Source organism: Sorghum bicolor, chromosome 3 (assembly GCF_000003195.3).
Source record: "Sorghum bicolor cultivar BTx623 chromosome 3, Sorghum_bicolor_NCBIv3, whole genome shotgun sequence".
In the NCBI taxonomy this organism is placed as follows: Eukaryota; Viridiplantae; Streptophyta; class Magnoliopsida; order Poales; family Poaceae; genus Sorghum; species Sorghum bicolor.
The window spans coordinates 29,147,425-29,173,969 of NC_012872.2; the positions used below are offsets into that span (position 1 = coordinate 29,147,425).

The 26,545-nt window shown below is 51.5% G+C and overlaps 1 protein-coding gene across 6 annotated transcripts in view; it reads right to left on the reverse strand.

Annotated features, from left to right (window-relative positions):
* Positions 1-26,545, reverse strand: part of LOC8074936 (nicotinamide adenine dinucleotide transporter 2, mitochondrial) — a 46,802-nt gene that overhangs the window by 18,933 nt on the left and 1,324 nt on the right. For 3 of the 6 annotated variants that reach the window (XR_002451446.1, XM_021457415.1, XM_002457835.2), the window contains exons 3-4: positions 18,493-18,599; positions 10,121-10,169 (exon numbers count right to left, since the gene is read on the reverse strand). The exons of 2 other annotated variants lie outside the window; for them this stretch is intronic. Coding sequence is in view for 3 of the 4 variants with exons in the window: in XM_021457415.1 (XP_021313090.1) it covers positions 10,121-10,169; positions 18,493-18,599 (156 nt within the window). In the remaining variant the exon portion in view is untranslated. The remainder of the gene's footprint in view (positions 1-10,120; positions 10,170-18,492; positions 18,600-26,545) is intronic. One more of the 6 variants, XM_021457418.1, reaches the window with a different exon arrangement.

Consider the following 26,545-nt stretch of genomic DNA (forward strand, 5'->3'; position numbering starts at 1 on the left):
GGAGGACTATAGTCAACGAGTTCATGCAAAACCAGGGACCAGTAGGCTGCACACCGGTGCTGGAACGCCCGCCCGACGCTGAGGAATCCTGAGAAGGCGCAAAGTGCTACTGGGTGCGGCCACGTCCTTCGTTGCGGCCGCCCTTGCCCTTGCCCTTGCCCTTTCCTTCCCCGCCACCGCCCCCATTGCGATTAGGGTTGGGGCCGGAGGACGAGGAACAGCAGGAAGGGGAAGTGCAGGCAACTGGAGCAGGCAATGGACATGCGCCGACGACAGTGAGGGAGGTGTCGGTGGAGACCATGGTGTCGTTGACGAGACTTATCTCCTTGAGCCGCATTGTGTGTTGAGATGAAGGACGGGAGGACCTCCGAATTGGCGATGATATCCGTTGTATTGGCAAACCGCGGGTTGAGACCGCGGAGAAGATTGAGCACGAGCTGTGGCTCGAAGACAGCGTGGCCGACATATTATTTGATATATTTGGCGCTACGAATAAAAATATATCAATTTCGTATTTAAAAAGAAGTGCTGACATCATCACCATAAACGGTGGCATGCATGGCCTACCAGAGGCGGCCACGTGGCAGAATAATGCCATGCAGCCGGTGTTATTCTCGTATTTGCATGTTCATGGATCAAAGTGGCACGGATCGACAAGTTCAGGGGGCACTTTTTCGCGTTTGCAAGTTCATGGACCAAAGTGGCACAGGGCGACAAGTTAAAGGGCCGCCAGTGTATTTTACTCTTACATATAAATAGAGTAGAGGAGGGTGGCCCAAGGGGCCAGCCGAGTCCCAAGGGGCCAGCAGGGCATTAACTTGGCACAACAAGCTAGGGGAGTAAATAGCTAGGAGATTACACAAGTAACTACGTGATTACAGTAAATAGAAATTAATTCTAACACACCCCCCCCCCCCGCAGTCAGATCGTTGGTGGAGCGAACGTTCAGACTGGAGCGAAAATCCATAAAAACAGAGGAATGGAGCCCCTTGGTGAAGACATCGGCGAACTGCGATGTGGTGAGCACATGAAGAACACGGACTGCACCCATGGCGACTCTTTCACGGATGAAGTGAAAGTCGATTTCCACGTGCTTGGTGCGCTGATGTTGAACGGGGTTGGTGGAGAGGAAGACGGCGCTGACATTGTCGCAGTAGATGAGGCAGGTAGAGTCCAGCGGATGATGGAGTTCCTGGAGTAGTTGTCGCAGCCAAGATGCTTCAGCGACGCTGTTGGCAACAGCCCGATATTCCGCCTCGACACTGGACCGGGAGACAGTGGGCTGCCACTTGGATTACCAGGAGACCAGGCTGCCCCCGAGGGAGACGGCGTAGCCAAATGTGGAGCAACAGGTGTCCGAACAGCCTGCCCAATCAGCATCGGTGTACACACGGAGCTGTGTCGGGGCTGTTCGGGGAATGATGAGTCCATGACTGAGGGTACCCTGAAGGTAGCGAAGGATCCTCTTGGCAGCGACAAGGTGAGTTTCTCACGGACCATGCATATGGAGGCACACTTGTTGGACAGCATAGGCAATGTCAATCCTAGTGAAGGTGAGGTACTGGAGGGCGCCCACAAGGCTGCGGTAAGCAGTGGGATCAGCAACTGACGGTCCGGCATCAGCTGGTACCTTTGCACAAGTGTCAACTGGAGTGGAGCAAGGCTTGCAGTCACTCATGCCATCGCGAGCAAGTATGTCCAGAGTGTACTGACGTTGTGAAAGAATAACAGAATCTCTGTGGCGCTGAACTGCAATGCCAAGGAAGTGATGCAGAGGTCCAAGATCCTTCATGGCGAACTCCTTTTTCATAGCAGCAATAACACGGTGCAGGAGCTGCTGAGATGAGGCCGTGAGGACAATGTCATCCACATACAAGAGCAAGTAGACTGTCTCGGTGCCACGGCTGAATATGAAGAGAGAAGTGTCTGACTTGGCCTTAGTGAATCCCAATGAGCAGAAAAGAGGCAAAGCGACTGTACCAGGCCCGCGAGGCTTGCTTCAAGCCGTAGCGGGATTTGTTGAGTCTGCAGACATGATCTGGTAGTGCAGGATCAGCGAATCCAGTAGGTTGAGAGCAGTATACTGTTTCTGAGAGCGTCCCATGGAGGAAAGCATTCTTCACATCAAGTTGGTGAATCGGCCAATCCCTGGAGTGTGTCACTATGATGACTTGTGCGAACAGTGGCTGGCTTGACAACCAGGCTGAAGGTTACATCATAGTCAACACCGGGGCGTTGAGTGAATCCCCGAAGGACCCAACGAGCCTTGTATCTCTCCAATGAGCCATCGGCATGGAACCTGTGCTTGAAAATCCATTTTCTAGTAACAACGTTGGCCTTGGTAGGACGGGGGACGAGGTCCCAAGTGTGGTTGTCCTGAAGAGCTGCATATTCATCTTCCATGGCCTGGCGCCAATGTGGATCAGCAAGGGCATCACGACAGGACGGCGGTAGTGGAGACAAGGCCTCGGTATGCAAGGCGAGGCGAGGCTGCCGGTACCCTGTTTTTCCACGGGTCGCCATGCCATGGGAGATGGCGACCGGCAGAATGGAAACAGCACCAGCAGGTACTGGAGGATCGCTCTTGACATAGCGAGGTGGAGGGGACCATGCTCACCGAAGAGGAGCCCCCACCGGGCACTCGGGTGGCGAGGCTGGAGCTGGTGCGCGCCTGTTGTAGACATTAATAATGGGTGGTTTCTGGGGTGCAATCACTGGAGGAGCACACCTGCTGTAGACGTGGACGACGGGTGGTGTCGGGACGACTGGTACAGGGGGCGCCTGTACAGGAGACGTCCCCCTGCACATCTGGCGACGCTGAAGTGGAGGGCGCCGGCAGCACCGAACGTGCAGTAGGCGATGCAGGAGGATGGGGTGCCGATGTTGGAAACCCGCGAGGAGGGGCCCTGGATGCTAGTGTGCCCACGCGGGCCAGAGAGGGTACCAGAGGCACCAGCTGGGAGGGAGCACACGTCGAGGGAGGTGGTGGCAAGGGGCCAGCAGCTCCGGCTGTACCTGCAGGAAGGGGAGACACTAGGAGAGTGTCCTCGTCAGTTAGAAAATCAAGTTCCTGCGGGGGTGGGGATGGCCGACTGTGGGAGAAGGGAAATGTCGTCTCGTCAAAGACAACGTGGCATGAAACGATGACACGGTTGGTGGTGAGGTCGAGGCTGAATAACCAAGAAAGGCACAAAGTGTGGAGTGGGGGGCAAGCTTGTGAGGAGTGGTGGCGGAGAGGTTGGGGTAGCAGGTGCACCCGAAACCGCGAAGATTGTGATAGGAAGGATGGGAGCCATGGAGGGCGAAGAAGGGGGTGCTCATGTGTAGAGTTTTGGTAGGAAGGCCGTTGATGAGGTAGGTGGCAGTGGCTAGAGCATCAGCCCAGTAAGAGGGAGGCATGGAGGCCTGAAAAAGAAGAGTCCGTCTGACATTGTTGACGGTGCGGATCATGCGCTCAGCTTTCCAATTTTGCTGGGAGGCAGGCATGACATGCGAAGGGTAGTGCCGTGAGCAAGAAAGAAAGTGCGAGAGGCGGAGTTGTCAAATTCACGACCGTTGTCACATTGGACTGATTTAATGGTGCAGCCGAATTGGGTGGACACATGAGCGAAGAAATTAGAAATTGTTGGGAACGTATCGGACTTAGCGCGAAGGGGAAAAGTCCAGAGAAAATGGGAGCAATCATCAAGAATGACTAGATAATATTTGAAACCAGAGACACTAACAACAGGAGATGTCCACAGGTCACAAAGAATTAAATCGAAATTCTTGGCTACTCTAGACAGAGAAGTAGTAAAAGGAAGACATATATGGCGCCCAAGCTGATAGGCGTGGCAGATGGAGTCATCTTTAGATTTGCTGCAATCGAGGATGACTGAGCGAGGTGCTGAAGTGGATCCTTGCCGGGGTGACCAAGACGCGTGTGCCAGGTAGTCAGGAAGGAGTAGCGACAAGGGCGCAGGAGCCGGTGGTGGATGAAGGTAGTTGTAGAGTGTAGAGAGGCCCTGTGTTGTTACATCTGAGGAGGGTGTTCTGGGTACGGCGATCCTTCACTGAGACACCAAGAGGGTCAAACTCGATAGAAATGAAGTTGTCAGTAGTAAATTTTCTAACAGAAAGGAGATTTTTTATGATGTCAGGTGCAACAAAGATATTATCAAGGCGAAAGGGTCCAGGAAGGACAGCATAACCAAATTTTCTAACAGAAAGGAGATTTTTGATGATGTCAGGTGCAACAAAGACATTATCGAGGCGAAAGGGTCCAGGAAGGACAGCATAACTAGTGCCAATGACAAGAAGGGTGGCACCGTTGCCTACGACAATGGAGGAAGGAAAGGAAGAGCATGGCGAAACGGTGACCATACCAGGGTTGGCGGTGATGTGAGAGGAGGCACCCGAGTCGATCACCCAATCTGAGGAACTCGTTGGCGGGTTGAGAGTGGCGGTGCTGAAGGCGCTAGCGAGGCCCTCGGGCGTCCATGGCGCCCAAGCAGGAGGTGCCTGAGGTGGCTGCGGGTAGGACCCTGGAGCCGGTGGAGGAGCAAAGTACGCAGGTGGCACGCCTGCCATCAGAGCCCTGCTGCAGCGCTGGTGCTGGCTGGACTGCGCGTGGTGGAGGGCCACGGGCGCCGCCGGCGGTGGACCCTGGCCACATGTGGATGGAACCGGTCCAGGGGTTGAGCAGCGATGGCCACTGCGGTGTGGCTGGTGTAGTACCGCCCTGTGCACTGCCTTGGGAGCCGCCAGAGCCGCGCCCACCACGGCAACGGTGGCAGTGGTTGCCACTGGATGGCTGTCCAGCAGCAGCCTGATGATGGCGTGGAGGCGTAAGTGAGGGCGAAGTAGGTGGCCTGGTGGATGGCGCGGCGACGAGAGCCGAAGGAGGGGCAGAGGGCGTCCCCATGTTGAGCTCGGCCAGCCGGAGGTTAGCACGAACATCAGCGAAGGACAGGAACGGCCTCTAGCGGGTGACGAGCTGGGACATGAACTGAAAACGTTCATTGAGACCTCGCAGAACGTTCAGCACCAGAGTTCGGTCCTAGATGGGTTCGCCGAGGTCGGCAAGGGCGTCTGCCATGCTCTTCATCTTGCGGCAGTAATCATCGATGGAGAAAGCACCTTGGCAGAGGGTGCGAAACTCGGCGTCGAGGAGCATGGCGCGGGACTTGCGATTGTTGAGGAACTGCTGTTCAATCCCAAGCCATGCTGCTCGAGCGGTGAGGCCGTCGCGCTCATGGACGACGTCCATGAGGTCAGCGGAAATGGTGTTGAAGAGCCAAGAGAGGACGACGCAGTCCATGCGTGACCACGCTGGATCGTAGGGGTGGGAGTCGTTGATGAGGACGTGATCCTTCAGGGCGAAGCGGCCGAGGATGAGAAGGACGTAGCCGCGCCACTTGGAGTAGTTGGAGGACTGAAGATCAAGAACTATGAGAATTAAGTTCTTGATGTTCTGGACAGCAACAGCTTGACTGTGGAGGTGGGCGATGGCTGCAGCTTGAGAGGAAGCAGAGCGGACGTCGTCATCCTCTGGATCAGCGTTGTCGTCCAGAAGCTCAGTACGCAGGCGATCCAGGAGGGCTGCGGCCTGCTGCTCCAGGGCATCTGCCTGCGCGCGCTCATTGTCGAGAGCAGCAGCAGAAGCGCGGACACGCTCCTGGGCAGCGGCAGCAGACTTGAGAAGGGTAGCTTCTTCCTCGAGCTGCTGGCTGCGCTCTGTGTTGGAGGTGCGCAGAGAGGCGGCCTCGTCCTCCAGGCGCTTGGCAGCAGAGAGGGCTTCGTCGCGGAGCTTGGCCGCGGTAGCCATGGTGGAGCCAGAGGCGGCCATAGGCATGCGCAGCAGCAGCAGAGGGCGCATGCGCGACAGCCTGGGTTGGGTGGGGTGGGAGCGGAAGCAGATAGATCGTAGTTTTAGTCTCATACCATGATAGAAGACAGCCAAACAGGCTTGGATTACTTAGTGACGAGATTACAGAGATGTTTACATATAAATAGAGTAGAGGAGGGTGGCCCAAGGGGCCAGCCAAGTCCCAAGGGTCCAGCCAGAGTCCCAAGGGGCCAGCAGGGCATTAACTTGGCACAGCAAGCTAGGGGAGTAAATTTTTTCTCGAAAACGCAGGAGAACTGCGCTTCATTATATTAAGAAGAAGAAAAATGGGGGGAAAGAACCCCGTACAACACACCACACCAAACCCAAAACAGATTTACACACGCGCCTGAAGGAAAATTAGAGGCGACCAAAATTAAACAAAACTCCTTAAGGAGGGACAGGAGGGGGTAGTGATGCTAAGAAAGACAACCCCCGAGCCCCAGCCAAGACCCACAGCCGACACTCCTCCAAAGCAAGACGCAAAACCCCAGCTAAGCTTGGAGCAGCCCCATCAAAAACGCAGCTATTACGATGATTCCATAAGATCCAGGCTCCTAGGATCACAAGAGAGTTGAGACCTTTCTTTGTTAACCCAGCAGTAGAATTGCTTGATCTTTCCCACCATAAATCAAAGGAAGAATCTGTGGGTTGTGGGCAAAGCTGATGTAAACCAAACCGCTGAAAGAGACAAAACCAGAACTGCCGGCTGAAAACACAAGATACAAGCAGGTGATTGATGGTTTCATCCTCCTGATCACATAAAGGGCACTGCTCCGGGTGTGGGAGACCCCGCTTTGCCAGGCGATCTGCCGTCCAGCATCTATCATGTGCAACCAGCCACAAAAAGAATCGGCATTTGGGAGGGGCCCAAGATTTCCATATCCTCTCAAAAGGGCCAAATTGAGTAGACCCAATGAAAAAACTAGCATAAGCAGACTTGGCCGAATACTGCCCACTAGAAGAAAAACGCCAAATATGAGAGTCCTCAATTTCCGGTTGAAGCTGGAAATCATAAATGAGATCCCAAAGACAGAGAAAATCCAAAATTGCTTCCACTGATGGGTTTCCTCGAATATCCATAACCCAAGAACGGTCAGCCATAGCTTCCTCAACCGTGCGTCTATTTGCTATTCTCTTAGGAACAAACTCTAGAAGACGAGGGGCAAGGTCCGCAATAGACCGTCCATTCAGCCACCTGTCAATCCAGAATAGGGTGTTCGTCCCGCTGCCAACTACCGAGAAGACGGCTATTTTAAAGAATGTTTGAACCTCTCCGGGCACCTGGACCGGTAAGCTCGCCCATGGTCTGTTAGGTTCAGTTTTCTTGAGCCAAATCCAGCGCATCCGTAGCGCCCAACTAAGTCTTTTCAGGTCTGAAATTCCCAAACCTCCGAGTTCATGGGGCTGGCAAGTCTTGCCCCAAGCCACGAGGCAGTGCCCCCCTTTTGCTTCTTTTCTTCCCCTCCAAAGGAAACCACGTCTGATTTTATCCACGGCTTTAATGGCCCAGGGAGGGAAATCAATGGCCATTAGAAGATATACCAACATAGCAGTGAGCACAAACTGCACTTGCACTTTCCTTCCTGCCTTTGTCATGAGATCAGCTTTCCAACCTGATAGCTGATCAGCAATCTTATCAATAACAGGCTGAATCTGTCCCTTGGTAAGCTTTTTAAGAGAGAGGGGTAATCCCAAATATTTGCATGGGAATTCTGAAACAGCACAAGGCAGCATGTTTTGAATGGTAAGTAGCTCTGCTTGTCCGCATCTGATGGGCAATACATTGCTTTTCTGTAGGTTGGTTTTAAGTCCTGAAGCATCACCAAAAAGGTCAAGAATTCCTAGAACCAAATTGATGTCATCCGCTTCTGGTCTAAGAAATAACACCACATCGTCGGCATATAGAGAGACTCTATGCTGCAAAACCCGCCTTGACAAGGGTTTTAAAAGCCCCTCACTGGCTGCCTTAGAGATCATGAGTCCTAGCACGTCCATAACCAGGATGAATAACATAGGAGATAAGGGATCCCCTTGTCGCAGACCACGCTGGTGAAAAATAGAGCTCCCAGGAATCCCGTTAAGGAGAACCTATGTGGAGGAAGAAGCAAGCAAGCCACTGATCACATCTCTCCAAATCGGACCAAAGCCCAGCTGTTGTAGCACCTCGAGGAGAAACGGCCAAGAAACTGAGTCAAAAGCTTTAGAAATATCCAATTTGAGGAGAATTCGTGGCTGCTTTTGCTGATGGAGGAATCTTGCAGTTTGCTGAACCAACATAAAATTATCTTGAATAAAACGTCCTTTTATGAATGCACTCTGGTTGGGTGACACCAAATGTTGCAGTCGACCTGCAAGACGATTAGCCAACACTTTTGTGACTAGCTTAGCAAAACTATGGACTAAGCTTATAGGCCGAAAGTCCTTTGGCTGCTCTGCTGCCTCAACCTTAGGGAGTAAGGTGATATAGGCTGTATTCAGGATCCCGAAATTAGCATATTTCCTGCTCCAAAGAGCTGAAAAAGCAGCCATTATGTCATTCTTAATAATTGGCCAACATGACTTATAAAAACGGCCTGTAAAACCATCGGGTCCGGGTGCTTTATCTGGCGGTAGCTGCTGAATAGTTCTCCAAACTTCCTCAGCTGTGATAGGGTGGTCTAGAGCTGCCAAATCATGAGAATCAAGTCCTAGTTCAGAGAGGTTAATAGTATTTTCCCTATCAGCACTTGTGCCCAGCAAGCTGTCATAAAAACCATCAATTATAGATGCTTTGTCAGCATGATTGGTGAAGATCTGATCCTCTGAAACTAGCTTCCCAATGAAATTTTTTCTCTTTCGATGGCGGGCATGCAGCTGAAAAAGTTTTGTATTGGCATCGCCGTCCTTAAGCCAATTAATCCTTGAGCGTAAACGAGCAATGGTGCGTTTGAGGGAAGCCAATGCAAGGCTGTAAATAGCTAGGAGATTACACAAGTAACTAGGTGATTACAGTAAATAGCAATTAATTCTAACACTCTTGACTATTATACTTGAACACCCCCTCTCAAATCAACGTGAATGCAATGTCGTTGCATTTGGAGAGTTGACACAATGCACTAGACTTGAAAAATAAAAGAGACAAATTACATCCAAAATCCAAAACAGAAGATGTCGTCGAAGTGTGCAACTCTTGAACAATGTCGATGTAGAGAAGGACCTCGGCCACAAGAGCATACAGCCTTCACAACCCATACTTCAGCAAATACCTCAAGTCTTCACAAAACAGTACTTCAACTAGGAACCATGCTTTGGGGATTTTGAACTCGACGATAATAGAGAGATGTGTCAAATCAAGTCAAAGGAAGAATAAGAAATCACTGCTGCAAGTCGGCAAACAGTAGGATAGAATGGTGATGACAACAAATAGAAGGCCATTGATCATGAAGTGTAGCAAAATGGCTGCGAAGAGACAGAGGGCATAGTCACATGAATGATGATGACTAGCTAATCAAAGGAAAAAAAGCTGGCTGATCTAACAAAATATGTGGACACACACAGCTTCGATGAACTTTAGGTGTGGAATTGGAGTTGGATGGACTCAAATGCAACATATGCAATGGAACTTAGGAAATAGGCCTCAATATAGTACCATAGCAGCATACCGCAACAGAAGAACATCACCACCACTGCAGCACGAACATAAGGTACCAGTAAAACAGAGAAGACTAAGAAGAACAGAGAAGACTGAGAAGAACAGAGCATGTAGCAGAGTCAACCATAGATGACACATGACAGCAGGACAATGGGACTCTGCTTCACAAGACTGAACAAGAATCCATGGGATCAATTGTGCGGATTGGGCTGTGAAGAATTGACGAGCTGCGCACAGCGAACGAGTCCGCAAGGACAGGCGGTGTGCAGCAACAAGCGGGCGACTGGCTCGCGGACAGGGTCGAGCCGCGAATGGTGGTGGACGAGGGTGGTGCAGATGGTGGTACAAGCCGCAGATGTCGCGGAGACGAGTAGGGACGCGCACGCAGGCACATGCATACATACATATACATATACATATATATAATGTATTGTCCAGAGTGTTTGTTGAAATGCTTGAATAACTGAAAATAAAATTCAAATATGGATAAAAAGATAAAATTATTCAAGTGTGTTCACCACAGTAAGGGTCCAATGTCTCTTCCCACTGCTTGTCAGCATTTCAAACATAAATGAAAATTGACAAATCTAACAGTCTCATAAAGCACGGTTGTATTTAACCTTTCGAATGAAGAACTCCCTTCACGTGATTGTAAACTGAAAAGGTTACCTGGAGACGCAAGCAAAAGTAGGATTACCTGTTTAGGTACATAGTATGTACCACATATAAATTTGAGAATTAACAAAAGAAATTCAATAATAGAAGCGTATAGACAAATTCAACTACTATACGATCAATTATTTTAGAAAAAACAAGGAATACCTAAACAGGCATCAGCTTTATGCACGTAATCATAGGAAAATGGAATCGAGAACTAAATAATCCAAACTAGGCAACAGAGAGAATTCTACAAAGAAAAGAAAAGACCATCACATTCCTTCCAGCTGCTTATGGAATACAATGAAATGTTCTCTCCTGCTTATGAAATACGACGATATGTTCTCTCCTACTCAAGGCAATCTCTGTTATCTTCTGAAAACTAAAATTATGACTACTCCCTCCATTTCTATTCATAAGGCGTGCATGCATTTTAACATTCGAAATCTTATTTTCATCTAACAATTAGCCTTACAAAGATGTAAATTGCAGTATACAAAAGTGGTATCCCCAAGTTCAAAATGGAAAGTACTATGTTGGGTCATAATTTCACTGCTACAAACATTATAATATTGGAGAAATTATGAGCCATAGTCTAATTTGGAAAACAATGCCAACAGAAACCATGCCTTATATGTAGAGTATTAGAAGAAACACTCCAAACTTTTGCTCACTCCATAAGGCATAGGCATACTCATCCATGAAGCTGGGAGTCAAAACATTTCTTCTCTCAAAGAAGTGCCTATTCCATAGGTTAACTCCAAACTCCCATGGACAAACCATATCCCCTCAACCTACAGAGCTTTCCTTCCATGCTTGGTGGGAAAATGACAGCAGCAGCACCGAGGATGGACTGATGAGGCAAGGAGTGAGTTCACTTATTATTCTTGGAGCCTGGAAAATTTGGAATCATCGCAGTAGTTGTGTTTTTGATGGAGCAGCCCCTAACTTAGCTCAAGCCCTGATCTTAGCGGAAAATGAATGCCGCTTGTGGTCTATGGCAGGGCCTCGGGGGCTATCCTTCTTGGCTGCCCTCCTCCCTGGTAGTTAGAGTGTATGGCTCAGCTGTGGTCGTGTTATGTAATGGAGTCTCCGGCGCGATAGTAACCCTTGAGACTGGTGGTGTGCGTGTGTGTTTGTGTGTGTGAGTGTTGTATGGGCTCTTGCCCTTTATTCTCTTCTTAATATAATGAAGCGCAGCTCTCCTGCGTTTTCGAGAAAAAAAAAAACTCCCATGGACAATCATAAAACATCACAAAAGAGTCCTGTGTTCCCTGAAAAAAAAAATCATAGCTAAATGGGCTCTCCAAGCTCATCCTACAAACGCACACAAAACACTACATAAGCATGCCCAACAAAACTATCAAGTATCATTCTTTGCAGAATGGTGAGGCAAGAAGCATGGCCAGCGATGCCACCTTCAACTCGCTGATCAGTCTTGCCACATGGATTATCTGGAAGTGGAGGAATGATGCCGTCTTCAACTACAGTTCCGCCTCAGTACAATGCCTGCTGCAGGCTGTAGATGTGGAGATTCACCTCCGTGTGACATCTGGTGCACAGCTGGTGCCAAGGGTCTGACATCCCGGGAGGCCAGTACAGGATAGAATCTTAGATAGTGGTTGTGCCTAGTACCTATATCAAGCATGGCCGTGGGCACCAATGTAATCTGGAAATCTAATCCAATGACACTGATAGGACCCTAGTCCCACCAGATGATGAGCGAAGGTTGTATGAGTGGGAGGTGAGGGCGTGAGGGAGACGACGCGGCGGCACCGTAGTCGCGCGAGGAAGAAGACAGGCGCAGGAGGGGGTGCGGCAAGGGCTTCTCCCGGTTCCATGAGGAAGCCAGAAACAATAATATGTTTCTGCTTAACTGATCCGAAAAGTCTTTACAAGTATTTATATATCTCTCTCTCTAATAATAATATGAAATAATCTCTAATACTAATATCTAAATAGGATAATATGGGCTTTTAGCCCCTAAGCTGCCGGCATCCCGCCCCCCTAGCCACTATTGGGCCTATGGCATTGATAGGGGATGCTGGTCATAACATCTCTCCCTGCCTGTGAAAACAGCTCGTCCTCGAGCTGGAAGTCAGGATAGGTGTCGCGAAACTCATCGAGGGTCTCCCAAGTGGCATTTTCACGAGGCAGACCGCGCCATTGGATCAGCACCTTCCAGACGCCACGGCGCTGCTGAGCTTGCACCGCACGGTCCGGGGCAGCACACGGCCGTCCAACGTCGGGGGTAGGGTGGCTGGAGCAGTTGGAGGATCGCCGCAGTGCTTCTTCAGAGCTGCAAATGGTAGGCGACGCAGCCTATGCACTCCAGCACACGAAAAGGGCCTGCATAGCGTGGATGAGGCGTTGGCGATCTCCATATCGCGATCTCCATATCGCGATGCCTAGCATCCTAGTACTTCGACAGTTGCTGAGCCTGGATGAGGCGTTGGCGAACTTCGGCGAGGATCTTGTCGTGATTGTGGAGGAGAGCATCTGCAGCTTCCGTGCGGGCCATCCACGACCGGTATGCTAGAATCGGCAGGGGAGGGCGGCCATACACCACCTCAAAGGATGTGGCACTGAGGGCGATGTGGAAGGAGATGTTGTAGAAATATTCCACCCACGACAGCTATTCCACCCAAGCTCGTGGTCGATCACCTTGTTGACCACCTCCGATTGGCCATCCATCTATGGATGGAAGGCGGTGCCCAAGCGGAGCATCACAGCCGCCATCTTGAAGAGGTCCTGCCACACGACCTGTGAACACGGGGTTCCGAGCGCTGACGATGGACGATAGAAACCCGTGAAGACAAACGACACCATCAAAGAAGGCACGGGCGACGGAGGTAGCCGTGTAGGGGTGGCCGAGCGCAAGAAAATGCGCATACTTGGAGAATCGGTCGACGACGGTGAGGATGAGCGATTTGCCGCCCACCTTGGGCAGCCCTTCAATGAAGTCCAAGGAGATGTCCGCCCACACCTGGGACGGAACCTCTAGGGGCTGCAGCAGCCCCACCAACTGGAGGGCCTCCGTCTTGTTGCGGTGACACATCGCGCAAGTCCGCACCCAGTCCTGGATGAGAGTGCGATCGCCCAGAATGTAGAAAACCAAACGGAGGCGGTGGAGCCTCTTTTGGGCGCCCTCATGACCGACGCCATGCGCCAGCTGCGGAGCCTGATGGCGGAGGTCGCCGAAGTCGAGGGCGAAGATGCATGTCCTGTGCAGCAAGAGGCCAGCATCCTCACGCCACGGGGTAGCAATGCTCCAAGAGGAGTAGGGCGTCAAGCGCGGTAGCCGTGGCACTGCGGACGTCGTCAAGGTAGGCGAAGGACGGCCCAAAGAGTGCCGCCGCCGCCGCTGCCCCCTCCTCGGCGAAATCGTCGCCGAAGAGTTTGCTGACCCACTAGTGTTGAGGCACCGTCGACAGGCGTTGGTCCAATAGGTACTTGAGGCTATAATGGTTAGTACGAACAAGAAAATGAGGCCGCCCACAAATACGGCCGCTAATGTCACACCGCTTGGACCAACCCAATCAACTATGGCTCATAGGCGGCGGGCTTGAGATGGCAGGTAGCTAAAGAAGGCGAGGGGCCCGACACTCTGGTGTAGGACGGCACCGAACCCATAGTTTTGAAAATCGTCGATTACGTCTCGCCTAGTCGCGACTAGTCGCTAGGCTAAGGCCTGGCGCCTCGACTAGGGGGGTAATCGGCCCCCTAGGCGGGCGGAGCGCCTAGGCGAAGCCAGGCGTCGACTCTGCACGATTCAGCGGCGCCCAGGAGCCCGAGGCGGCGAGGAATCGAGCAATTCGGGCATGGCGGCGCGAAAATCAGAAGTTTCAGGCGAGCGCGCGCGGGAAAGAACCCAGCGCGGGAAAGAATGCGCGCGCGGGATGAGGATAAGGCCGGGAAGGGGGAAACTCAGCCGTGCGCCCGCTCGTGCTCGCCTTGACCTCCGCCTCCCTGCGACGACACCCGTAGGGAAGCAGCTTCCGCCGGCGACGCTCGTCCCTGCCTGCAATGCGCCTCCGAGCTCGTCCTCCTCGCCACCTCGACCTCCACCTCCCTGCAACGCCGCCCGCAGGGAAGCACCTCCGGCCGGCAAAGCTCGTCTGCGCCTCGACCTCTGCCTCCCTGCAACACCGCCCGCAGGGAAGGAGTTCCCACCGGCGACCGTCCTCCCCGCCTGTAGTGCCTCGCCGAGCGCATCCTCCTCCCCACCTCGACCTCCACCTCCCTGCGATGCCGCCCCGCCTGCAGTGCCCTGCGAAGTGTGTCCTCCTCCCTGCTCCGACCTCCACCTCTCTGCTTCTCTCGTGCTCCTCTGCTCCAAGGGCCAAGGACGAAGTTATGTATGTTCTCCCCTGCTCCTCTCCTCTTTTTCCTTTCCCTGCTTCTATCCTCTGTCCCCTTTTCTCCTGAATTTGAGATTGTTCTGAAATCTGAAGCTTTGCTCCACTTTTATCTGTCTAACAGTGAAATTGTTGACTACATATGTTTGTAACGTGTATGTTTGTAATGTGTTGATTGATTGCTTGAAGCAGTGGATCAATAGCTTTGCTCCACTTGTAATGTGTTGACTGATTGCTTTGATTGCATGTGTATGTTTGTAATTTGTTGACCTTCGCCTCCCTTCCCTGTTTTTTATCTAAATTATTCATGATTTGTGCTATAAATGTATATATTATATATTTATATATAAATTGGCAAAACGCCTAGAAAAACGCCTAGCGTCGCCTAGGCTCGCCTAGGCTCGACTAGTCCCTAGGCTAGGGGTCATCGCCTAGATTCCGCCTAGCGCCTAGCAAAACTATGACCGAACCCCGTGCCGGAGGCGTCGCTGTCCATCGTGAAGCCCTCGACGAAGTCTGGCATTTAGAGCACGAGTCCCATGCCGTCTCGGCCTCCTCGTCCCGAGCAAACGCATCTCGCCGTAGGAGACGCGTAAGCGGCACCACGATGATGCCAAAGTCCTGGATGAACTTCCGATAGTAGCCGACGAGCCCCAAGAAGCCCCTCAGAGCCCGAGCAGAACACAGGGTGAGCCAGGTGGCTACTGCCGTGATCTTATCGGGGTCCATGGCGACACCATCGGCGAAGATGACATGGCCGAGATAGGCCACGGAGATGGCCCCAAACAAACACTTGGAATGCTTGAGGTGCAAGCGGTGGGTGCAAAGGGCATTGAGGTCGATGTCGATGTGCTGCAGGTGTTCCGCCCAACAAGAGTTGTAGATCAATGTCGTCAAAAGACACCAAGACAAACCGATAGAGGTACGGCCGAAGGACGTCGTTCATCAGCGCCTGGAAGGTGGTCGGGGCATTGGAGAGGCCAAACGGCATCACCAAAAACTCGTGCTATGTGTGTGTGTGCTTGAGCTCACCAAAGAGCAAACGGCATCACCAAAGAGCAGAGCTCTGGCCAGCGCGGGTGCTTGTGCTATGTGTGTGTGTGCTTGAGCTCAACCTCTTCTTCTACCTACAACCATAATGAGTGTGTGGGTGTGCTGGTAAGCTAATAGCTTACCTGTGCAGGGATCCCAGGGACCAACAATGATCCCCTGCGCGAGCATCTCCACGCATTGTCGTTCCAGCATGTTCTTCTGCAGCTGAGGGAAGCGGTAGGGGCATACGGCGACCAACGCGGTACCCAGAAGGAGGTGAATACGGTGGTCATACGGCCGGGCCGGCGGTAGCCCCTGCAGCGCGTCGAAGACCCGCTCAAACTGCTGAAGCAGGCGGTCTAGGAGCGCCTGGCGTGGGGACGTCGTGACCGCGCGGACAGCCGGATGCCGAATGTTGTCGCGGGGGGAGCCAAGGCCTTTCCTCAAGATGCGCGGAGAGCCTCACGTAAAGGCCATGCAGAGGTCAAGTCCCAAAGGATGGGCCCGAGTGTGCGGAGAAAGTCTACCCCTAGGATCAGATCGAACTCGCCCAGGGGTACGCTGAAGCAGTTGATTTCGAACTCCTCGGTGCCGATAGCCAAGGCGACGTTCCGTGCGATGCCCTCGCATGTGACACCGTCACCGTTAGCCACCAAGATTCGCATATTAGGCAACGGGGCTATGGCGAGCTGCAAGCGGCGCATGAGGTCGGCATTGATAAAGTTCGTCGTGGAGCCGGTGTCAAGGAGCGAGGCAACGACGCGGTGCCCATGGACTGTCACCGAGAGGAGACGTTATCGGTCTGAACTCCGGCGATGGCGTGGAGGGAGACCATGGGCCGCACCTTGCCCTCCAATGTGAGTGCACAGGAAGCTATGGCCTCGGCAGACGCCGCAGGCTGCTCAGGCGGATCCGCACCTAGAGCCGCAACCGCAGGCTGACAGACCAGACCGCAGAAGTAGGGCTCGTCGCAGTTGAAGCAAAGGCCCATGCGGCGCCATTCCTGCTGCTCTGCCGGCGACAGATGGCGGAAACGCGGCTGCCCCGCTGCTGATGTAGACGCAGTGGGGTTGGTGCCCCCGGGCGTGCTGGGGAGCGGACGCCGCACGCTGCTGCTGCGACCCGGGAAGGAAAGCCATTGTACAACGATCAAATGCCCGCGCCAGGTACATGGCGGACTGCAAGTCTTGCGGATGGCGCATCTCCACGTCGGCCTTGGTATGCTCGGGAAGGCCGCCCACGTATAGTTCTGGCTTTTGGCGCGGGTTGAGATCGCGCGCATGGCAAACCACCGCATAATAGCGGTCCAAGTACTCCTGGACCGTGGACTAGAAGGGCAGGCAGGCGAGCTCAGCCAGCCGTGTGCCCTGCGTTAGCGAGCCGAAGCGAAGCTAGCACAACTCGCGGAAGCGTTCCCAAGCTAGCATGCCCTCATCTTGATCCAGCGCATAGTACCACGTCTAGGCCAAGCCACGGAGATGGTACGAGGCAAGCCAGGTACGATCCGAGGCCAAGGTGCGTTGGCCGAGGAAGGACTGGTCACATTGGTTCAGCCAATTGAGGGGATCCACGGTGCCGTCATAGATCGAGAAGTCGAGCTTATAGAACCATGGAGGAGCATGGGACGAAGACGCCCCAGTGTAAGGGGCACTCCCGTAGTAGAGGTTCCCGTCGACGTCACCGTAGAAGATCCCGAGCTAGGGGTGGCGGATAAGCGCGCCGACTGACGAGGACAGTGGTGCGGACGGCGTAGACGATGTTGCCATTGTGTAGATTGGGGCGGCCACAGAGGCAGCCAAGGCCCACGAAGGGGTCGGGGACGGCGACATCGGCCAGCATAGGAGGTGGAGAGGCCAACATAGGAGGTGGAGAGGCACACCGGGGGTGCTGGATTGGGGCTGGGTCCCTACCGCCGACAGCTGCGGCGGTGGCGTAGTGGACAGGGCTGGGGCACCGTGGACGCTGACTGTGGTGGCTGGAACAGCCCAGCCAAGGTAGCCTGCATCACTGCCATATTAATCTGCATCGCCGCCATGTTGTGAGACATCTCAGCAACCACCCTCGCGAGAGAGTGCAACGTAAGCGGCTGGCCGGAGAACGCGAAGGAGAGCTCCGAGTCAGCTGATGAAGGTAGCGCAGATGTGGCAGGTAGGGCAGTGGAGGTTGCGGGCAGCAACGTGGATGATGGAAGGGGGGCTGAAATTGCCGATACCGGATTGATAGGAACCCTAGTCCTACCAGATGATGAGCGAAGGTTGTATGAGTGAGAGGTCGGAGGTCTAGGTTTGAGGGTGTGAGGGAGACGGCGCGGCGGCGCCGTAGTCGCACGAGGAAGAAGACAAGCGCAGGAGGAGGGGTGCGGGCTAGGGCTTCTCCCAGCTCCCTGTTGAAGCCGGAAACAATAATATGTTTCTGCTTAATTGATCCGAAAAGTCTTTACAAGTATTTATATCTCTCTCTAACAATAATAGGAAATAATCTCTAATAATAATATCTACATAGGATAATAGGGCTTTTAGCCCCCTACGCTGCCGGCGCCCCCCCAGCCACTATTGGGCCTACGGCGTTGATAGGGGATGACGGTCATAACATACACCGTTCTCCTGCGTATTCGACGAAGAAGCAGATCTTATCTCCACATCATATATCACTTGATTTGTTTTTGTTAAGGTACACTAAATATGAAGTAACAAGAGGGTCCCTTGCTAGCAAGCAACAAATGCAATAAGATGTCTATACATGCTCCCCAAAACTACGTGCATTTGATTTTAGCCTTAATCCAAAATATGTAAGAACTCTAGTGTCAACACACTAAATTAGGATAAAATGAGTATATAGCTCATTAATTGTTCAACTAAACCACACTTGGAGAACAAGACTCATGAAGTATGTTAAACAGTTCTGCAATAGTGCTGGTAGAAGATGTAAGATTAACAGTTCCTTACAGCCCAAGTCGGAAACAGTGCTACAATTGTTGGAGAAAGGCCACGATACAGCCCAGGCAAGCCTTCATTTTTTAATATCTGCTGAAAACCAGAAATAAGCACCCTACCTAATAAAGATAGAGACCGGAATCAGAAAACAAGGGAAAATTGAAAAGACAGATGATATGTAAATAAAAATACCAAAGACTTGTTGGTAGCATTTACAATTTGTATTCTAAGTGTTAGCAATAGGCGCCCTAATGGGCTGTATGGGCCGGTGCGGTTAAGCACCCTAGGGATTAAGATAGATTGATAAGGCAAGGATCACCGTTGATTGAGTGTTTCTATTGGGTGTTTCTATAAACCTTAGGGATCCTTGCCTATATAATGTACCCCTATACCCCTTGATCAATTATCTAATCCTGAGGCTAATTGCTCTCATGGTATCACGCCTAGGTTACGTCAGCTTCCGCTGCATCACGCGCGCCGGCCTCTCGCCGTGCAGCGCCTCTTCCCCTCGCCGCGCGCCCGCCCTGCTGTGCTGCGCCCACCTGCCATGTCGCCCTCCACTCCCAACGACGGGCAGGACAACACCGGCTCCTCCGGTTCCGTCCAAGACGACGAGATCGCCCAACGGACCACCAAGGAACAGGCCAACGCTGCAGCCGCCGCTGCCTAGCAACTGGAGCGCGACCGCGCCGCGACTCGCGACGCTGCCCTGGCCCGCGCACCAGGAGCGTGACGCCGCCGCCAAACGCGCCTCGGATGCCCTCGCGGGCGCAGCCCTGGAGCGGGCGGCTGTTGCTGCCGCTGTGGCTCCTTCATCGTCAGGGACTCCACCCGGTGGTGCCGCTGCACCGACCGACGGCGCACCACCTGATCTCCGCGCCGCCATGCTTCATCATGAACCCGTGGCTCTGCTTCAACTTCACTCCCAGGCTGTCGCCGACAGCAACATCCAGAACCACGTCACCACCGTCCTCGATGTCGATTCTAGTAACTTCAATCGTTGGTGTGATCAGTTCCTCCTCATCCTCGGCAAATTTACCCTCCAGGATCACGTCCGCGAAGAACCTCCAATCCCGATTTCTCCAGATTGGGCCCGGATGGACTGCGTCGTCAAGTCCTAGATCATCGCCACACTCACGGACGATCTGGGTGAGATCATCCGTGCCCAGGGCTCCACAGCCCGGCACGCCTGGCTCGCGGTCGAGTCGCAGTTCCTCGGCAATCGGGAGGCTCGCTCCATTCAGCTGGAGACGAAGTTTCGCAACTTCGTGCAAGGGGACCTCTCCATCACCGACTACAGCCGCAAACTGAAGAAGATGGCTGATGATCTCACGGCCCTCGGCGAGGTCATCACCGACCGCACCCTCGTCCTCAACCTCATCTGCGGCCTGAACAAGCGCTTCGCCCACGTCGGCACTCTCCTTCGCCGCGCCAAGCCCTTCCCCACGTTCCAGGAAGCTCGTGAAGACATCATTCTTGAGGAACTCACCATGACGGATCGCAAGGAAACTCCAGCAGCTGCCCTCGCCGCCTCCACTACTCCCGCCGCGGCGCCTCCACCTTCTGCAGGTTCAGACGGGGGTTCTAAGGCCCCCAACAACCACCGCAGCAAGCGCGGTGGCGGCAACAAGGGACAAGGCAACAGCAGCGCTTCAGGATAGGGCTCCCGGCCGCCTGCCGACGGCGAACAGCAGCAGCACGCTGCTGTCCAGCAGCCTGGAGGAGGGCGCCCTTGGCCCAGCTTCTTCAACCCCTGGTCCGGCTCCATCCAAATGTGGCCGGGAGGTCCTCGTCCGCCCCAGGCACCCATCCCGGTGCCTCCTCACCTCCCGGCGCAGCAGCAGGCGCAGCAACAGGCACAGCAGCACGCCCTGCTCGCTCAGCAGCAGCAGCAGGCGCTTGTTGCTCCCCAGCAGCACGCTGCGCCGTGGGTCGCTCCAGGGTATTACAACCCCATGACCGGCCTGCCCTCCTGAGACTCGACGGATCTCGCTGCCTCCTTCAGCACGACCTCGCTGACACCTCCTACGACCAACGAGTGGTACTTCGACTCAGGTGCTACTTCACATATGACATCTCAACCCTCCTCTCTTTCACATGTTCTTCTCCCGCGGTACCCTACTCCTTCATCTATTGTTGTCGATAATGGCTCCATTATTCCTGTCACTGCCACTGGTTCCACAGAGTTAGCCTCAAATTTACGTCTTAATAATGTTCTTGTGTCGCCACAAATTATTAAGAATCTAACCTCTGTTCGCCAATTTACTCTCGACAATAATTACTCTGTTGAGTTTGACCCCGCTGGTTGTTCTGTGAAGGTTCTTCCATCTCGGAGAGAGATCGTCAGGTGTAATAGCTCCGGGCCCTTGTACCCACTTCGCCTTCCACCAGCACTCTCCTTTGCCGCTCAAGGCTCCTCTCCACTGTGGCATCGGCGTCTTGGGCATCCTGGTCATGAGACCTTGTCAAAGCTTGCGTCTACGTCTAGTGTTTCTTTTCCTATTCAGGATTGTTCAGATTTATGTCATGCTTGTCAGCTAGGGCGTCATGTTCGTTTGCCCTTTCATGTGTCCACATCTCGTGCGTCTAGCAAGTTTGATCTTATTCATTGTGATTTATGGACCTCTCCAGTTGTTAGCATCTCTGGTTATAAATACTACCTAGTCATTCTTGATGATTGCACCCATTATCCGTGGACTTTTCCTTTACGACTTAAATCTGACACTTTCAGCACGCTAGCTCAATTCATCGCCCATGCCTCCACTCAGTTTGGCGCTCGCGTTAAAGCCGTACAGTGCGACAACGGGAAAGAGTTTGACAAGTTCAGCACCCGCCATTTTCTTCTCTCCCAGGGCATTCACCTCTGCATGTCCTGCCCTTACACATCATCCCAGAATGGTAAAGCTGAACGCATTATTCGCTTTAATAATGTTGTTCGCTCCCTGCTCTTTCAGGCGTCCATGCCTCCCCGGTACAGGGTGGAGGCCCTCTCCACGACGGCTGTTCTCCTCAACATATTGCCCACCAAAACTCTAGAGTTTTCCACGCCTCATCTTGCCTTGTTTGGTAAGCCAGCCACATATGATCATCTGCGAGTCTTTGGTTGCAAATGTTACCCCAACATATCTACCATCGCCATTCACAAGCTCAAGTAGCAGCAAGGCTTAGGGGGAGAAATGTTGTTAAGCCTAGTGCTAAATTATCCTTTATCTAGTTATTTTTACTTTTACTGTCATCTAGTTTCTTGGCAGCCAAGTTGGCTTAAGTAATATTCCAGAATATGCTCTAGAGAGCTTCTTGTATCCTAAGTTTGCTTCATGCTATATAATGAATACAAGGCCTAGAGCCAAACCTGCCCTCTGGCAGTACCAAAACCCCTCTTGTGTGTGTTACAATTCCAACAAGTACCATGCTTATTGAAGTACCATTGTGATATCAAAAAGGATATCAATATGAGATGGTGCATGGTTCAGCCTTGAAGTTGCATCTATGCTATATAACCAAGTGCAAGAGGCAAGCAGCAACCACTAGGCTCCACGAAAAATGGATACGATAAGGTACATGGACCTTCAAGATGTATGTAATCTCCTTGAGTTACACTGGTTCAACCATTGAAATCTGGAGGCCGGAGGGGACGGGGGGTACTCTCCCCCTGACCGAGTTTTGATTTAGCCCATGACCAAAGTCGGAAAACAACATTAAATTAAAACAACTGTTGGCTGTTTATCAGTCTGCATACTTTATGTGCCTAATCTAGCACCACTGAACCTATAATAGGCTATACCTCAGTTAGACACATTCTTTCTTTCCATTTTGTCTCAAGGATTTTGGAAGCATGCTCTGAACAAGTGACATCACCCCACAGGTTTAAACAAAAACATCCAATAAAGACTCCTTCCACATTTAGGAAGAATCTATAGTCAAAACATAAAGCTCCTGGAAATCATGAAACCATCCACTTGCAGATCCCTAATGAACTGTAACACCCCGCGTCTAAAAACTACTAAACCCACTAACTACAACCATACATAAGCCACTTGGGCCACATGGACAAGGCTTATAAGCTGGTCCGCACCCTCCTAAACTTCCAAGGTGGTACTAAACCCACTAACTACAACCATACATAAGCCACTTGGGCCACATGAGCCAACTTCATAACTACTATAGGAAACTAACAGGCTAGGTTGTTACATTCACCCCCCCCCCCCAAGGACTGACGCCCTCAGCAGCTCACATGTATGTGGCAGATGTGTAGGACCACCCCTTGGGTATACCCCTCTATGAGCACATGCAGCAAGAGTCGATGCTGCGAATACCATCTGTAACACCCTGCATCCAAAAACCGCTTATGTCACCCAGCTCTGCACGTGGAACGGGCCTGCATACGCGTAGCACCTCCCTTACACTTTCGTCCTCTCTTCATGTAAAAGGTTAACCCGGAGGTGTTGCGTTTGGAATGACAAGGCTTATAAGGTGGCCCTCACCCTCTTAAACTTCCATGGTGGTACTAAACCCACCAACTCCAACCACACATAAGCCACTTGAGCCACATGGGCCAACTTCACAACTACTATAGGATAGTAACAGGCGGAGGTGTTACATGAACCCAGGCATGAACTCCAGCATCAAAGATCCCAAGGTGGCAGAAACCCAATGAAGAATCGGGGTGGGGGATGCAGGGAGGCCAGCAACAGGGGCATAATCAGCAGCAGCACAAGTTTGCACCTCCTCAATCCCCACCACCCCACCCCGAACCCGTCAAGAAAACACACACACACAGGCGGTATTGCTCCAACTGCAACTGCCAAACCTCAAGGTGATACACCCCCCTTCCCCTTTGTGATTGATGAGCGCTATAGACATCTTACTTGCTACTATAACTGCTGGGAGCCATGTAATTTCATGGGCATCCGTAGTAAGCCCAAAACATGTATCTTCCCATTTCCTGGTTATTACATGACTGTCTTCCCCATGTGGAAGAAGCCTCAACCTTTAGGGAAAAGATAGGGGAAATGTAGACCAAGCTAGGAGGAACTAGGTGGCATTTTATTATTAAGAAGAAAATAGGCACCCAAATTCACTTCAACAAGGACTTGGACCTGGGTGTCTAGGCATACATCCACATCATTGACCAAATTGGCTGAATATGAGTAACTGTGATATTGTGAGAAGTTCTTCAGGGGGGCGCTGGCCCTGGCAGATAATAGCTGGATGTAGGGAAATTCCTTGTCAAGTTCCCTCCTCACAAGAGAGTTGAAGACATCAAGTCATCAACAACTATACATCTTTCAATCTGAGAAAGGATGCTATGTTCAAAAAGGAATCTGAGAAAGGATGGAGGACCTCAAATGGGTAGGAAAAATTGAACCCATATGGACAGCTACTAGAAGCCTTGGTCAGGATAAGAGGAATACCACCTAAGTGGTGTATGTGGAAGGTTTTTGCACAGATTACATCTGGTTTAATCGAAGTTGATGACATGATCGTGATCCCAAGAAATCTCAACAATATTCCAACATCTAGTGCTGAAGGGGCATTCAAAAAAGAGATGATATGTGGTCTCTTCTATATGTAGGTTGCATAGCACAAAATTGTAATTATCCCCTTCAATCTTGTAGTTTCTTCTTAGGAAGTTTGTGTGATCCTAAAATTAGACAATGAAAAAGCTTATCACCAAATTAGTTGGCATTTCCTTGAGTACATGCTCACTGCTAGAGGTTTTGAAGATAGTGGGTTTCCTGGAATGGTAAAATTGTGAGAGATGGCTCCCATTTGTGTCAATATTATTAACAATGAGAATAGTTCTTATTTTACACAAGGAAAAGGCCTTAGGCAGGGGGAAGCTTTAGCCGCTCTCCTTTTTAATCTAGTAGCTTATGTTTTTACTAAGATCCTTAAAAAAGCTACCAACTAAGGTTTAGCCAATGGCTTACTCCGTAATGTTTGACCAGGTGGTATTCAATGTGTTAGATATATGTATATCTAGGGGGTTAATTGTATATTGCTTACTTGTAACTCAAGTCATTATTGACTATATAATCAAAGCCACCCAACCCAAGGGGTATGAGGTGTTTGCCACAATTCTGCATGGTATCAAGCTACTAGGGTTTATACCCTCCCGATCCCTACCCTTCCGCTGCCCTAACCCCCCAGCCGCCTCCACAGCCACCGTGCCCTAGGGCGTCGCTGCTCCACCAGTCGCCGCCTTCCTCAGGCCGTCGCTTTTTCCCCCAGCCGCCATCTCTCTCAGGCCGCCGCTCCACCTACCACCATGTCTACCTCTTCTGCAACCTCTGCTGCAACCTCCGGCACCTAGGGTGCCGACCTCTCCACCTCTCTCGGATCTGGTGAAGGCGCCCCCATCATCGTGCCCCCCTACGCCGCCGTCAACGTGAAGCACCATGTTCCCATCACGTTGGAGTTGGCTCACCCCAACTACAACAAGTGGGCTGCCTTCTTCACCTCCCTATGCAGCAAGTTCTACCTCGGCGGCCATGTCGACGGCTCTCTGGCGCCTGCTCCCACCGATGCATCATGGGTTGCTGCAGACTGCGTTGTTCGTGGATGGATCTACGGATCCGTCGCTGACGACATCCTCGACCTCGCCATGGCTCCCAAGCAGACAGCTCGTGACCTATGGGTCGCGATCGCGGATCTGTTTCAGGCCAACAAGGCGCCGCGTGCTGTCTTCTTTGCGGACCAGTTCCATTCAATGACACAGGGCGACCTCTCCATCGACCAGTTCTGTCAACGCATGAAGCAAACTGCTGATTCCCTCCATGACGTCGGCCACACCATCCTCGACTCCTAGCTCGTGTTGAACCTCCTACTTCGACTGCGGGGGAGTGTTAGATATATGTATATCTAGGGGGTTAATTGTATATTGCTTACTTGTAACTCAAGTCATTATTGACTATATAATCAAAGCCACCCAACCCAAGGGGTATGAGGTGTTTGCCATAATTCTGCACAATGTTTTCAAGTCATCTGAATAATTGTCCTAGTTGGTCCCAGGTGACTGATCAAGCGTCCGATTAATTGCGATTAATCATCCTAGTCGGTCCCGGGTCGACCAGGTTCAACCAGATGACTTGAAAACATTGGTGGTATTATATTCCTGCAATATGCAGTTGGTACCAACATGTTTTTTGAGAATAAGTGAACAAAGACTAGGCATTTGAAGTGGCTTTTAGCATGCTTCGAAAACCTTTCTGGCATAACGACTAATTATGACAAATGGGATCTGATGACTATTGGCATCTCTGATAGTGAGGTAAATGATTTCTTTAGTCTCGTTTGCTCTAAAAGAGAAAAGTTACTTTTTAACTTTTTAAGTATTTTGGGTGTTCCTTTGCATTTCTCTAAGTTTAGAAGGCAAGATGTATAATCTAAGTTTGGAGGGGAAGACTCCTCTTATGGGAGAATTAACCCTTCTTAGATCCTGCCTAGCCAGCAATACCATCTACCTCATGTCTATCATTAAGTTTACCAAATGGGCTGTGGAAGCAATCACTCGCGTATGGGGCATTTCTTCTAGAACAATCAGGAGAATGGATATCACTTAGCTAACAGGACATTAATGGCCCGAAGGGTGGGGGTTTGGGCATTCCAGATCTTGGCTGCCTTAATGTGCCTGCTAGCCTCTTGGGTTTCTAGATACCATTTGAGTGGTAATGTTTTGTGGAAAAAAAGACTGTGGATGAGAAATATGAAAACAACACTCCTAACCTTTTCCGTTGCCCTGAGTGCTTTGGGCAGCTACATCTACCAAACTTGGTTTTAAATTGAAAGTGAGGAATAAATGGCAAGTGAGGGATGGAAGAAAGATTAGATTCTGGGAGGACCATTGGTTTGGTAACTCAAGTTTGGCCATTCAATTTTGTCCAATCTACAGACTAGTCAATGAGAAAAATGTAACTATTTTTGAAGCCTGGATGAGGGAGAACCTGAAACTTACTTTATGAAGAAACCTACTTCCCAAGAGATGGAAGATTAGGTTCTGGGATGGAAGAAACTTAGTTTCAGAGAATGTTTTCCCATTAAATGATGAATCTGTGGTTTGCTA